The 15,709-nt window shown below is 40.5% G+C and overlaps 1 protein-coding gene across 1 annotated transcript; it reads left to right on the top strand.

The window, feature by feature from the left end:
* Positions 1-415: 415 nt before the first annotated feature.
* Positions 416-14,361, top strand: LOC124047630. The gene is made up of 7 exons (XM_046367949.1): positions 416-507; positions 4,522-4,560; positions 4,981-5,202; positions 5,545-5,835; positions 12,507-13,001; positions 13,484-13,600; positions 13,760-14,361. The coding sequence occupies exons 1-7, from the start codon at positions 474-476 to the stop codon at positions 14,359-14,361; spliced, it is 1,800 nt and encodes a 599-aa protein (XP_046223905.1). The 5' UTR covers positions 416-473.
* The last annotated feature ends 1,348 nt before the right edge of the window (positions 14,362-15,709 follow it).

Raw genomic sequence — 15,709 nt, 5'->3', positions numbered from 1 at the left:
GGGCGATACACAGACACAGCACGGTGAACAATAGACAAGGATCCGACAGGGCAGGAACGGAAAACAAGGAGAGAAATAGGGACTCTAATCAGGGAAAAGAATAGGGAACAGGTGTGGGAAGACTACATGATTGATTAGGGGAATAGGAACAGCTGGGAGCAGGAACGGAACGATAGAGAGAAGAGAGAGAGGAAGGGAGAGAGAAAAAGGGGAACGAACCTAAAAAGACCAGCAGGGGGAAAATGAACAAAAGGAAAAGCAAAATGACAAGATGATATAAGACAAAACATGACAGTTCTCCTAAAATAAATCAAGAAAAAAATATTTTGGGTTTCTTCCAAGTCTCAACTTCCTCAACATTGTTCCGTCTGTAGCACAGCCCCCATATGTATTCTCCATTCACTGTCCTCTCATTGTTAGTCACCCAGTCATTTCCCTGATGTGCAGATCTTAAGTAGGCATACTGATCAGAGATGGGTATGATATACCTTTTCCTGATATTGGCAGGTAAGCCCCCTATCTCCACCAATTAATGGTGCTACCAGTCTTCTGCTCTGTTCAACTCTGCATACAATTGTTTTTCTGTTATATTATGACCCAAAAGAATGTATGTTATACAGTATTATAACTAAATATATACTATATAACTGAAATTGTGAATTGTGTGCACTTTTTCTGTGGATTTGTAGACTCCTTGGGTTGAATTCAAATGTAAAGATTAAATAATTATACCTTTAAATGACAAGAGGGTGAATGACAGTCGCCTATTCAAAGGCATTTAATGGTGTTTTTTTGCGGTTTTTGAGAAAATAACTAGTTTAGATGCAAAATGGATATGAGTCAGTAACAAGGTTTGCATCCAACCATTTAATTAACATGAATGACCTAAAAAAATAGTTTTCACATGTAATTTTCTCGGTATTGGATCAGTTTGGGTCTGTAAAATGTATTATGCGAGAATTGGTGGTGGAAAAGCCTTAACGCACAAATATTGATACAATAACCATCATATCAACGTAAACTTTGAGTTACGCGAGGATATGCTGTGCGGTCCTACCACTACTACTTGGGAAAGCATGCAGTTTATTAGGGTCTTATTCTGGTGACGTGATGATTGATAGAAAAACCACCATGTAGCAGTAAGCTTGGAATCACACGATGATGTTGTAGCCTACCACGACATTGAAAAGCATGCAGAGTTTATAGGCAGATGGAATAAGTTATGATTAACTTAATAATGTATTTCATAACTTCAGAACCTATGGTGATTAAGTGCATGTTGATGAGCTTCGTGCAAATGTTCAATAAATATCGAGGGTAGGCTATCATGTGAATGATACTGGTGACATGATGATTGGTAATTGGCTGGCAATTGTTTTTTAAGGATGTTTCTTTTATTAATTTCTCAACGTATAACCTAGAGCCTGTGCCCAAACCAGAGTGTGCAAGTATGCTATTTATCGCAACAGTTTTAGTGGGGGGGAAATCCAGAGTTGAAAATGCAATGGAAACACATTAAACTTCAGCTACTATTCCATTTAACCCATCTGAACAATACAGTTCTCTTGACGCGCCATATTTGAAGTCCACATCTTTTGACTCAAATGTGTATAGCGCCTCATAAATCATCACATATTTCCCAAACATTAGGCTACTGTTACGGCCCTCCCTTCTCTTAATTGTCAACTCCACATTTCACAGCTTTTCTCTTATTGAATTAAACTCCGACATTGTCTTTTTTGCCTCAGTGGATCGACGTTAACTTTTTCTGCCCAAGTTCCCAGAAGTATTTTGTCAATTGTCGTGTATTTGACGCACGTAGTTAGGCCCTAAAGCACTAAAAGCAGATACAAATGAAAGAAAACACTCAATGTAGACTATAGATATGAATTGCACAATAATTATATATTTATGGATTTTTAATGCATTGTTTTCTCTTTATTCAACCCGCACCCCCTACCCGCTCGTCATCCACACAAGATTTAATGACCCTTAACCCGCCCACCCCACGGATATAACCACGGGGAATGCGGGTTATGAGTGGATCTGCGCATCACAAGCAGAGGGGAGATAAATGACTTACACCAATCATGGAAGGACTCATATCTCCCGGTTCCTCTCTATAAAGTGCCTTTAAAGTTGATCTTTAAAATGGCCTCGTAATTACTTCTGGAGTTGATTCTACATTTAGTATTCATTTCTAGGCCCTGAATTACCCATTCCATTTAAAAAGGTAGTCTGCCGTTTGGACAAGAAACATTCTATCACTCTGCATGTGTCCACAGTTGCGCATTTTAGTACCAGATGGATACGGGGTATTTTCCAAACTCTATAAAATAGAACTACATTTATAAATGAATAATCTGTTGAATAAGACATGATAATGGCTATACAAAAGGATAAATAAGGCATCAATAATATGGGGAGCTATAAGATATATTAAACTACAACCAGCGTTACAATATTTATTAGAATCAGAATCACCTTTATTAGCCAAATACATTTACAGAGCCCATAATAAGCATTTACCCCCCTTGGATTTCTTCACATTTTATTGTTTTGGAAAATACTTTTGCCAGTGATCACAGCTGTGAGCCTTTTTTGGTAAGTCTCAGGAGCTTTGCACATCTGTATTGTACAATATTTGTCCATTTTTTTTAAATATTCATCATGCTTTGTAAAATCTTGCATAAGATTTTACAAGCAGCTTTAAGTAAAACTGGAAATAGATATTAACCGTCTTCTTGGTAAGCAGCTCCAGTGAAGATTTGGACTTGTGTTTTAAGTTATTGTCCTCCATGCTGTTTCATTTTATCCTGGGTTGCTGCCTCGCATTGTTGTTGTCTTAGGTCTCTCCTTATGTAGTGTTGTGTGTTGTCTCTCTGGTTGTCATGTGTGTTTTGTTCTATATTGTATATATATATTTTTTATCACCATCCTCAGTTTTCTCTAAATCACAGTCATTCAATTTCTTAACTGTTTTAAAATCAACATTGGCCTCAGAAAAATCCTCTCCAGCAACTGAGTTAGGAAGGATGCCTGTATCTTTCTAGTGAATGGGTGTATTGATATACCACCCGTAACCGAACGAATAACTTCACCATGCTCAAAGGGATATACCCATCTACCAATCCGTGCCCTTCTTCTCGAGGCATTGGAAAAACTCCCTGGTCTTATTGGTGGAATATGTGCGTGAATTTCTGTACTGCACTGAGTGACCTTAAAGATAATTGAGTGTGTGGGGTACAGAAATGGGGTAGTCATGTTAACCCTTATTATTGCACACAGAGTGAGTCCATGTGACCCATTATGTGATTTGTTAAGCAAATGTTTTTTTCATATTTGTGATGTCTTCACTATTATTCTATAATGTAGAAAATAGTCAAAGTAAAGTCAAAATCTGGAATGAGTAGGTGTGTCCAAACATTTGAGTGGTACTGTACACATTATGAAGTATTTTGTGTAGAAAAGTGAAATAAATCACAATTAAATCCATTTCATTCCCCCTTTGTAACGCAACAAAATGTGCATTTCAAAGTAAGAAGGTCTTATGAGAAGGTCAGTTCTGGTGACATTTAAAAAATAAAATTATCAAATGTATAATTTCCCCCTCCAGAAATAAACCCAAGAACATATTGGTCCATATTATCAGGCAGGTGTTATTTAGTAATAAGCCTTATCACCTTCTGTAGCCTAACTGATGCAGGATAGTGGCAATATATACATTGGCCGAGTTTTCCATCTGCATTTACCCCATTGCAATCACAAACTCTAAACTTTAGCTTGTTGCTAATTAGCAACATACAGATAACTTGAATGTCCCCAAAAAACGTTCCAATGTCACTCAGCCAAGGATCATGTACTATGAATATAATGTTAGGCCTACCTGTTACAGCTGACCCGTGTTACATTTAAACCCGGTCTCACCTAAACGTTCAACGCCGTTGGCGACATTGGCGTGGACTAACTAGCATAAACCATGTCCCTGCTAATAACCCCGGTTCTAAAATGGTTCAGTTAACTAATCTTTTGGAAATTAGAAATAAGTAACAAAAGAAAGCTCTGTGATACCCTATTTTAACAGTGGCCATCAAAACTGCTTTCAAAATGTGTTTTCCCACGACTGCATTAAGAATGTTATACAATGACGGGGCATGCATTCTCTCCCTGTGTAGCACCCGCAATTTGAATGTGCCTCGAGAGGAATATTATTTTCTCGCATAGAATACGACAAGCTGACCAAACTATTCTACTGGGGTTATCTGACTTTGCTGTTGCTTACTCGTGTTGTTGGCTCAGGAAAGTTAATTGTGGACAATATTTTTCATTAGATAATTCCAAATGTGCATAACCAAAGGTAGCTTCTGGGGTCTCCGTTCTGCCTATCTTTCATTTGGATCATAGATCGCCTCACCCCGCCCAGTTTAACACCTGGATACGGGTGAAACGCTACCACAGCGTCGAGAGAATGGGAAGTGCGTACAGAATTATGTAAAAACAACTTTCTTTTATTTTTTACAGTGTTTTCTGTTGTGGTCAAGAGTCAGCTCAAACCCCAGGGTAAGTACACAGCGTTTACAACACCACGCAACCAAAAATATGTATTTTTCACTTGAAGCCAGAAACCATACACGCCTATTTACCTAGTCCGCCAGCCAAGCCTCCACCTGCTCCCCCCGGGCCCCCTTCTTTCTGCTTCCGCCCATTATTTGGCACAATATCTCTGAAAGTGTGATAAAGGCGTTAGCCATTACAGCAACTTTCATATCTCTTCTAAAATGCAATGTCCCAAACGCTGATGCTTGTAATCTACCGCTAGGTGGCAGCATAACCCTAACCTCAGACTGCAGTTGGCAAATTCACCGTCATTCCGATTTACAGTATCCAGCAGTGACAAGCATAATATTGTGAGAATTCCTATTTGCACCAAGAGAAAAAAGCATCTCCTCAAACGGTTCTCTCTCCTGTATCTCTTTTCAGTTTCCATGGTCCTCACATTCAAGCAAGTCTACTCTGGGGATACAATAATTCTGAGTTGTGACAACAGCACAGGTAAGGTAAAATGGTTCTTCAACAAGGTTGAGGATCAAAATCAAGCCAGCAAGACATGGAGCATAAGGGCTGTCTCCGCTAAGAACTCCGGCTCATATCAGTGTGAGAACAATGGACAGAAGAGTGACAACTTCAACATCACAGTTCTAGGTAAATATACCACGCCAACTCCCGAATGCCTAAGCCTCATGGACATATCATTTCAGCTCAGTGGCATAAAATGTGGGTAGTTTAAATTAAGCAGAGAATTCATAAACTAACAGATATGGCAAGAGTTTGATGTTATAGTATATTGTACAGACATTTGGTCAATTATTACACTTTTTTTATACAGGTATTGCTGTGTTCAAAATGCATGCGTCATATACATGCTGTTTTCATGCTCAACCTCTCCCCTTACTTTAACACAAAAATAATCTCTCCCCTTACTTTACTTTTGAACCTTCCACTCCACTACAACCTACTCTGGACTCACCTGGGACTGCATCACAGAGTACCTTCCACCTGCCACTCTGTTGATCAAGTCAGGGGAGCCAGTCATCAACATAGATGGCTCAGTAGTCCTGGAGCTGCTGGTGGAGGAGGATGAGAATCTGAAGGGATGGTGCTGTTGGGTGTACAAAGCTGGGAGGGTAGGAAGAATAAAACTCCAGAAAAGTCTGACGACCGAAAATCACAAAGTGTTGACCTTTCAACCCCGCAAACTGAAAGACAACGTCGCCATCTACTGGTGTAGTGACGAGACTAACCTGAGGAGCACCCCCCTCACCATCAAGACCTCAGGTAAAACAACCATTGGTGGCTGCAATGTTTCCATAATTTCAAAGGAATTGTGGAATAAATATGAACTCTCGAATTCCTGTTTTGGCAATTGATCATCTCGATCCTAGAAACCCAGGACTAAAATATTGTGTCAAGTGCTCATACCATTATGTTACATACCTAGTCTGTCCACGATTAGGAAGAATTATAGCCTCCTTGGCAAAGTGTTAATGGTTACAGTAGGCTCTGTGTCAGACCTCCAAGTTGTTGTAGCCTAGGCCTAGCTTTGACGCAAGGGCGTTTTCACACCTAGTCCTGAGCTATAGTTCGAATCAGAGTGCGATTATTTGTTACATTGTATTACTTTTCATTTGTTCCATTTCGTTTCACATTGCCAAATGTCAAACGAACTAAGATGCCTAAACAAAACCACGTGGTCATGCAAGTCTATTGTTTGTTGAGTTCATTGTTTATTGGAGAAAAATGAATGAAACTATGATTATGAAAAAGCAGAACTTGTGTCCCCCAAAAATGACTTTGGCTTTGGTCTTCAACAACATGCGTTAGCAAACAGCGCAATAGCTGCTCTAACTGGGAAGTAAGTAGGCTATATTCTGTAGCCTATTGGCGCTTTCAACTGTTGATAATAGGATATGTAGAAGGGTGAGCCGGTTAAGGATCGATTCAGACAAGGTGGTAAAATTGTACTACAAGCGACAGTTTATTCAGAGTAAAGATATCTGGTACAGCGTAATTACGGCTCTCCCGTTCGCTCGCACAGAACAGCAGGAAAAGAGAGCGAGTTAACCGCTACACACACAATTTATACAGAACAGAAAGTAGGTTGATCCTGGAAGATCGGATCTTTGGATTGGTTCAGCTGGGGTGTAGTCTGTAGTCTTCCGCCATTGGCTCAGTTGTCTGTCCGTCATCGTAGAATCCTCTTCGGGCACACAGTGTTCGGCCAAAGGGGAGATTATGTGTGTAATGTGGGAGCTATCCTGTAGGGGACCCCACAGGCTTTACTGTGAGTTGTAGCCATGTATTTAGCAGTAGGCTGGTCACTTGCATAAGAAATAGCAATTCTTTACACAACACAACTGAGAACTAAACAACAAAAGTTAGGTCAAATTTTGATTTAATTGTTCTTCAGGTCGGAAAGTCTCTAGAAATATGCCAGAATTGTCCATTTGGAATTCCGAGTTGGATGGCCATTCAAAATATTTTTCCCAGCTCGTTGTTTTCCGGAGTTGCAAGTTGTCTTGAACGCACTGAAGTTGGAAGTAGAATAATGCTTGCAGTCAAACAACAAATAATACTGCGCGCTCCTGGTTATTTTCCTGTGTTTGGTCCAGACTGCGTTCTCACCTGCAGGAAACTGCACCACAGTATAAAATGGAATTGGACCAAGACCACAATTTTTGAGCCAACCGCGGTGTGTTGGTCACACCGGTCCAAACAAAGAGAATTTAGGGGGGGGGGGGGCAAATTATGTATGTAAACCTTGCATTGCGGATTATATGTGTTGGCCAATGAGAGGCTTTGAAGCTAACGGTCGGCCATATTGGCACTCCTCAGAAGAAGAAGCAGTCCTCCAGGAATGATTGGAATTTTTAAGCATTTCAATTAAATGTTTCAAGGAAACAATTACAAATTACACATATAAGTATTTTTTTGTAGTAGTGGGGACAGTAACATTAGTACTTTATTTTATTTTTTAAATATAACCTACTTTAAGGAAAATGTTTTTATTCTTTAGCATTTAAAAGAAAATTTTAGCTCACATAATATAATTAATACATATACATTAACGTGTCTGTACAATAAACGTGGCAAAAACAAATGTAGACATAAATAAATGCATTTTTATAGCTTCCAAAATATTTTTTACACGGTGGGGGAGTGCCAAGATGGAGGCATGGTGGCGTCTGTTATCTAGGGAATATATAAATCGTTCGGAAAAACCACTGCAAAAAAAATTGGGTGTGAAAGTCCCCCACGATGCTTTGGACTCCAGCACAATGCTAGTTAACTTTTTAAAAATGTGATAAATCCAAACTGCGAAGAATTCACCAGGAGGCACAAGGCAATTGTCATGAGAAGACCAAGCCATGAATTAAAACAAAAGCAAGAAATAGTCTAATAGCAAATTACTTACTAGAGCAGCCACTTGTAGGCATAGTCTAATGACTTGTTGCCAACATTTGTTTTTGACAGTATTTGTATTTATTCTGGATCCCCATTAGCTGCTGCCAAGGCATGAAGTTGCATCAATTTAACAATAATTAAAGACAAAGTGTATATTTGTTAAAGTAGGCCTATACTTAAGCAATAAGTCCAATGCATGGATCTTTTGGGTGGCATGTGCTCAAGCAAAAAAAATAACAACAACAAAAATGTTTACGCAACCACGGTCACAGACTTGTTGAGCAATTATTACAAGAATAGGAAGGGAAATCAGCACAATCTGATGAGTAAACTATTTTAGGTAAACTAACATTTTCAATGACCAACACAATTCCAGTCAAAATAGAAGATTGTAAGAAATACTGTAGCTTACCATTACTATGTTTGCTGCCACTATCATGTATCCCAGTGGTTTGCAAATTTTTTGAACCCCCCCCGAAAGTCATTAATGTTAGCAGCCCATATCAAATAGGGATGTGTCATGTCACTTCTCTGGAGTCCAAAATAATAAGGATTACATGTAGTGGAGTTTGCTGGAAAGGGTGGGTGTTCTATCTACATCGCGCATTCACTTTGGAAGGCAGCCTGTCTGCAGTGCTCGTTGCCAGCTATTGTTCTGGAGGAAATAAAACAAATTCTTTCTGGTCACTAATCTGGATATGTGCGCCATTGGTCAACACTGTAGAATGCAGTGTTTGGTTTTCTCCAGGCATAATGAGACCCATGTCATCCAAAAAGCTATACTTTTGACTCATCTGTTCATAGAACATTTTTCCAAGAGTCTTGATGATCATCCAGGTGCTTCTAGGCCAACTTGAGTCCGCCTTTTGGACGACATGGGTCCCATTATGCCTGGCGAAAACCAAACACTACATTCCACAGTAAGAACCTCATACTAATGGCCAAGCATGGTGGTGGTAGTGTGATGGTTTGGGGATGCTTTGCTGACTCAGGACCTGGACAACTTGCCTTAATAGAAGGAACCATGAATGATCCTCTGTATCAGATAATTCTACAGGAGAATATCAGGCCATCCATCTGTGAGCTGAAGCTGAAGTAGAGCTGGGTCATGCAGCAAGACAATGATCCAAAAGGCACACACGAGTCTACATGAAAATGTCTAAAAATAAAAAAAGGTTTTAGTCAAAGCCTAGTCAAAGTCCAAGTCTAATCAGCAGTTATTGCTTAAAAACACACAAATGTCACTGATTTAAAGCAGTTCTGCATCAGCCAAAATTCCTCAACAGCGACATGAGAGACTGATCAACAACTAAAGGAAGCATTTCAAAATATATATATTTCACCTTTATTTAACCAGGTAGGCCAGTTGAGAACATGTTCTCATTCACAATTTAGTTCTCATTTCCAATTTGGTTGCAGTCATTGCAGCTGAAGGTGGCACAACCAGTTATTGAGTGTAAGGGGGCAATTACTTTTTCACACAGTGGAATTGGGTGTTGCATAAATTCAATAAATAAAATAAGTATAACTTTTTTTGTTAACTCAGGTTCCCTTTTTAATATTAGGTGTTGGTTGAAGATCTGATAACATTCAGTATATAATATGCAAAAATAGAGAAAAGGGGGGGAAATACCTCTTCATGACACTGTATAAATCATGGAAAGAGGTGCAACACGCTTTCAACCATCCTACAGGAATCTCATTTGTATCACCCATTGTTCATACAGTATGAAGGGTTTTAAGCCACTATGATTAGACAGACGTTTTAGAAACTGAGCACACTTATAATATAATAATAATATATGCCATTTAGCAGACGCTTTTATCCAAAGCGACTTACAGTCATGTGTGCATACATTCTACGTATGGGTGGTCCAACTTCAATATGTCCATCAATTATTTGAAAAGGGTACTCTAAAATCCGTTGAAAAACTGAGCTCTGAGTTGAATATACTGTACCAAGGTCAGACTTCTTCAGGTATCTACAAGTAGGTATCTATAAGCTATATACTGACTGTGAACATGGAGATACAGTGGGACTAAGAGTTCTGTCTGATCAACGATCTCTTCCCTTTTATGGACTTTAACCTACATGTACAGTGCATTCGGAAAGTATTCAGGCTTTGACTTTTTCCACTTTTTGTTACGTTACAGCCTTATTCTAAAATAGATTAAGTACAAACATTTCCTACACACAATACCCCATAATGACGAAGCAAAACAGGTTTTTAGAATCTTTTGCAAATGTATTTTTAAAAAACCATGGAAACTTATTTACATTAATATTCAGACCCTTGCTATGAGACTCAAAATTGAGCTCAGGTGGATACTGTTTCCATTGATCATCTTTGAGATGTTTGTACAACTTGATTGCAGTCCACCTGTGGTAAATTCAATTGATTGGACATGATTTAGAAAGACACACATCTGTCTATATATGGTCCCACAGTGCATGTCAGAGAAAAAAAATCAAGCCATGAGGTCGAAGGAATTGTCCATAGAGCCCTGAGACAGGATTGTGTCAAGGAACAGATCTGGGGAAGGGTACCAAAACATTTCTGCAGCATTGAAGGTCCCCAAGAACACAGTGGTCTCCATCATTCTTAAATGGAAGAGGTTTGGAACCACCATGACTCTTCCTAGAGCTGGCCGCCCTGCCAAACTGAGCAATCGGGGGAGAAGGGCCTTGGTCAAGGAGGTAACCAAGAACCCAATGGTCACTCTGACAGAGCTCCAGAGTTCCTCTGTGAAGTTGGGAGAACCTTCCAAAAGGACAACCATCTCTGCAGCACTCCACCAATCAGGCCTTTATGGTAGAGTGGCCAGACGGAAGCCACTCCTAGGTAAACGCACATGACAGCCCGCTTGGAGTTTGCCAAAAAAGCACCTAAACAACTCTCAGACCATGAGAAACAGGATTCTCTGGTCTGATGAAACCAAGATTTAACTCAGACTGGGGCAAAGTTTCACCTTCCAACAGGACAACGACCCTGAGCACACAGCCAAGACAACACAGGAGTGGTTTTGGGACAAGTCTTTGAATGTCCTTGAGTGGCACAACCAGAGCCCGGACTTGAACCCAATCAAACATCTCTGGAGAGACCTGAAAATAGCTGTGCAGCAACTCTCCCCCTCCAACCTGTCAGAGCTTGAGAGGATCTGCAGAGAAGAATGGGAGAAACTCCCCAAATACAGGTGTGCCAAGCTTGTAGCGTCATACCCAAGAAGACGAGAGGCTGTAATTGCTGCCAAAGGTGCTTCATCAAAGTACTGAGTAAAAGGTCTGAATACTTATGAAAATGTGATATTTCCATTTTGTAATTCAAGCTATAGGCACCAAACACACTTTCACATGTTCAGGCTATCCTATCCTATCAATAAATACTTCACAATTTAGCATGCACACCACAATTATTGTTTGATTTATTTGGCTTGATTTAGCGCTTAAACGATTTAAGCCTTTAACACAAAACCAACTTCCAAATGTGCAGACTGCTCCAACTTAGATTACTTGAGAAAATATTTTTGTTAGCATTTTTTTGTACTACAACCATATTTAAATTAGCTACCAATGCATTTCAATGGCAAAAAAGGGCCACGGACTTAAATGGTAACAATATGTTTCCATTCTTCACCTGCTGCATCTTCTCCTACACCATTTAACCTATCAACACCAAACCAACATTTAGATGTTCAGACTGACCCAACTTAGATTGCTTGTATTTAGATTTTTAATGCTATTTAGACTTTTTAAACTATAAGCATTTCAACTTTGTGTAAATGAACATAGTATTGATTGAGAACCATAGAAATACAACGTTTGTTAACCAAAATGGTCCTGCTCCTTTGCCAATAAAGCTATAGGCTATTCTAAATTCAAATTCTTTAAAATCGTTATGAATTATTACGGTATCCATTTGCTTAAAATAACTCACCAACAGTAACTTTTGAACCATTCAAGCTAGACACCAAACCGGCTTTCACATTTGCAGGCTATCCTAATTATTTCTAACTCTTTAACATCTTTATAAACTACATTTTCTTCAGGAACAGTACTTTTCTAGTTTGTATTTAAATCCTGTCAAGCCATTCCTCGGTTTCTTTCCAGTTGTGGGCATCCAAGTTTAAAAGTAGGTTTGTTTCCTGTTTTTCATGTACAGTATATTAAGTCACCGCGTTTGAGATGTATTGGTTCAATAGGTTTATCCAAATCACCTTGACCTTTTATGCTATGCAACATGCTCATGATGCCTCTCCTTGGTTGCAGAACCACACACAAACCTTTACCATATCCAACCACAAGTCCTCAATAAATATGTGACATTTGTCATCTGCTTACTCTCTAACCGGGGAAAAGTACTCCTGGTGAAATCTAACCACCCAGTTACCTATCATGGGTTCCTGAGCCAATTTTTTTGCTACTATACAGAATGTCTGCATCAAATGATAACCCTATTTTATCTGATCCCTCCCTTCTCACTTTGCAACTATGCCCTTTTTTCTCTTCCTCTCTTCCACCTTCCCTGTTTCTATCTCTCCTCCAGACCGGGTCGTACGGATGATGATATTGCCTGGGCCTGCTCTTTTGGGGGAGAAACTGAGTCTGCGGTGTGTTGTGTCGGGGACTGACCGAATTAGCCACACTATATTCTACAAGGATAAACAGACGATAAAAGACGGTTCCAGTTCTTCTTATGTTATCAACAATGTGACCGAGTCCGACCAGGGGATATATAGCTGTCAAGCCACCTTTACGCGAAGGGACAAAGGAATGCCAAGCACATTCAACTCAACTCAACAAGAACTGATTGTTTCTGCACCCCCTATGAAGGCAGTTGTCTCGGAGTCCGCTGGCCTGTCCTGCTCATGCTCCAGCTGCCCCAACGGCGCCTTCTATCACTGGTACTACAAACAGCACAATCCTAGGTGGCTACCTAAAGGCATCAGCCAAAGCTACACAGGTTTCATGCCGGCTGGTAGTTACGCATGCAGAGCAGTGTGGAAAAACGGGAGGTCTGCACTAAGCGATATCCATCATTGTGAGTTCTACACAAATGAGAGAACCTTAACATATATTATTGGAGCGTGAAAATATGAGAGTAGATTCTTGTTGAAGGACATGCCTGATAGAAGTTTGAAATATTCACATAAAAGTTTTTGACACATTGGTCCTTCTGTAGCTCAGTTGGTAGAGCATGGCGCTTGTAACGCCAGGGTAGTGGGTTCGATCCCCGGGACCACCCATACGTAGAATGTATGCACACATGACTGTAAGTCGCTTTGGATAAAAGCGTCTGCTAAATGGCATATATTATTATTATTATTAAGTTAGTTTCTCAAGCCAACTCTGCTTAAGCCAACTCTGATGTGTAATTTGAAGAGAGAGCATCATACAGTGTAGTAGGCCTATGATGTCTTTTTTTAGTGATACACTTGTCAGCAAAATTAAACAAAGTTAATAAACCTTTAGAATTGGACAAACCTAACATTGATCATCTTTCTGCTTTACTCATCGTGACAGATGACGTCGACGCTCAAGAGACACATGTGCTACTGATCACCATTGGGTTGATCGTCTTGGGGGTTATGCTGGTCATAGGAGCCATAGTCATGTATCGCAAGAGGAGGACTAGGGAAGGTAAGCCTACAACTGGTATCCTCAGCGTGCTTTTGTGTGCACACACATACATGTTTGTTTAAATGACACATAAGTCCTTTACATGACATCAATTGGTTACCATTCAAAAGTTCTTCATTCTTCTGTGTTCTTCATGTATTTTCTGTGTTTCTCTGCTAGAGGCCATTTACCAAGATATGCCCCTGATGACAGTGAAGTCGCAGGATGGAGGAGATGGGGGGTACGAGGAGCTCCACAAAAAACATGGTACCAAGAGAGAGGGAGAGTACGACACCCTGAACACAACTCCAGCACAAGCAGCAGGAGGAGAGAAAACAGAGGGAGCGTACGAAGCGCTGAAGAAAGCGGAAGGAAAGGAGGAGGAGTACCACACCTTGGAGGAAGGCGCGGCGAAAGGTGGAGATGGGGGGTATGAAGCTTTGAAAAAGTCCAAAGATGAGGGAACTGGGGATCTGTACCACACCTTGGAGGAAGGCGCGGCGAAAGGTGGGGATGGGGGGTATGAAGCTTTGAAAAAGTCCAAAGATGAGGGAACTGGGGATCTGTACCACACCTTGGGGGAAAAGGGGGCGAAAGGTGGGGATGGGGGGTATGAAGCGTTGAAAAAGTCCAAAGATGAGGGAACTGAGGATCTGTACCACACCTTGGGGGAAAAGGGGGCGAACGGTGGGGATGGGGGGTATGAAGCTTTGAAAAAGTCCCAAGATGGGGGAACTGAGGATTTGTCCCATGCTTTGGGGGCAGAAGGAGGCAAAGAGTGAGATGGAGAGTTTGAAGCATTGGAGAAGGCTAAAGAGGGGTATACCGATCTCTGGGAGCAGAAAGGGGAGAGGAGAAGTAGGCCTAGATCTGAGACAATAGGAAGTCCTGTAATGACAAGAGGAAAGGTGGGGTGTAGGATCGGTGGCGTAGCGCAGTTTTGCAGGGCCCCCCGCAAGGTCCAAGCAAGGCAGTTTTATAGCTAAGCTCATGCTATTTGACCCATTTTGCCATTAGGCTGAAAGAAAAATTTGCTGTTTTAGAGCTAATTTCCTGCTATTCTACACATTTTGCCATGAATCTGAGAGAACAGTTTGTAGTTTTAAAGCTAATTTCCTGTAATAAAAATAAATAATTCCTCCCGAGTGGCGCAGCGGTCTAAGGCACTGCATCGCAGTACTTGTTGCAGCAGGCCGCGACCGGGAGACCAAAGAGGCGGCGCACAATTGGTCCAGCATCGTCCGGGTTAGGGGAGGGTTTGGCCGCCCGGGATGTCCTTGTCCCATCACGCTCTATCGACTCCTTGTGGCGGGCCGGGCGCATGCACGCTGACTATGATCGGCAGTTGTGCGGTGTTTCCTCCGACACATTGGTGCGGCTGGCTTCCAGGTTAAGCGAGCAGAGTGTCAAGAAGCAGTGCGGCTTGGCATGGTCATGTTTCGGAGGACGCATGGCTCTCGACCATCCGTACGGGAGTTTCAGCGATGGGACAAGACTGTAACTACTAATTGTATATCACGAAATTGAGGAGAAAAAAAAGGGGTCAAAAAATACAAATAAATAAAAAATAATAATTAATGTCTTATGACATGTACATATGTTATCTGGGATGCCCAACCTTCGGAGGGGGGGCATATGAAGCTAGTGTTGTAGGATAATGCTTTTATCTCTGTAATGTGTGAAGTGTTTAAAAGGAGGGATTTCAATACTTACTTTTCTTTGTAATATTAGACATTTTCAATATTGTTTTAGACAGATATCAACTGCAACACTGAAAGTTTGACAATAAATGTTTGCATATGTGTTGATGTTGTATACATTTGAGCTTTAAGGCAAATATGCACTGTTCATTAATTAAGCACTTTCTCTTTTTTGGGTTACGAATTAAACCGAGTCTGTAATGTAAATAGAATGTATAAAACATATTATGCTGAAGTTGCACAGTATCTGAGATATCTAAATACAGTACTCCAAACTGCATATTCATGTAATTTACAGTTGGCGGCAATATATCATTATGATAATTTAGTTTGCTGAAATAAAGTATTAGCATAATCAACTCTCGTGTTTTTTTTGTTTGTTTTGTTTAATCAGTTGTTTGGATCCCACACTCAAGATTGAATCGGTATC

The sequence above is a fragment of the Oncorhynchus gorbuscha genome, linkage group LG11, assembly GCF_021184085.1.
Source record: "Oncorhynchus gorbuscha isolate QuinsamMale2020 ecotype Even-year linkage group LG11, OgorEven_v1.0, whole genome shotgun sequence".
In the NCBI taxonomy this organism is placed as follows: Eukaryota; Metazoa; Chordata; class Actinopteri; order Salmoniformes; family Salmonidae; genus Oncorhynchus; species Oncorhynchus gorbuscha.
The sequence above is the reverse complement of the archived record's forward strand: the minus strand, read 5'-3'. Positions and strand labels throughout refer to the sequence as shown.

Coding starts and splice junctions, on each gene's coding strand:
- LOC124047630 (XM_046367949.1), top strand. CDS start 474: ATGGGTATGATATACCTTTTCCTGATATTGGCAG. Junction 5,203..5,544: donor CTTCAACATCACAGTTCTAG/GTAAATATACCA, acceptor ACTGCATCACAG/AGTACCTTCCACCTGCCACT. Junction 5,836..12,506: donor CCTCACCATCAAGACCTCAG/GTAAAACAACCA, acceptor TCTCTCCTCCAG/ACCGGGTCGTACGGATGATG.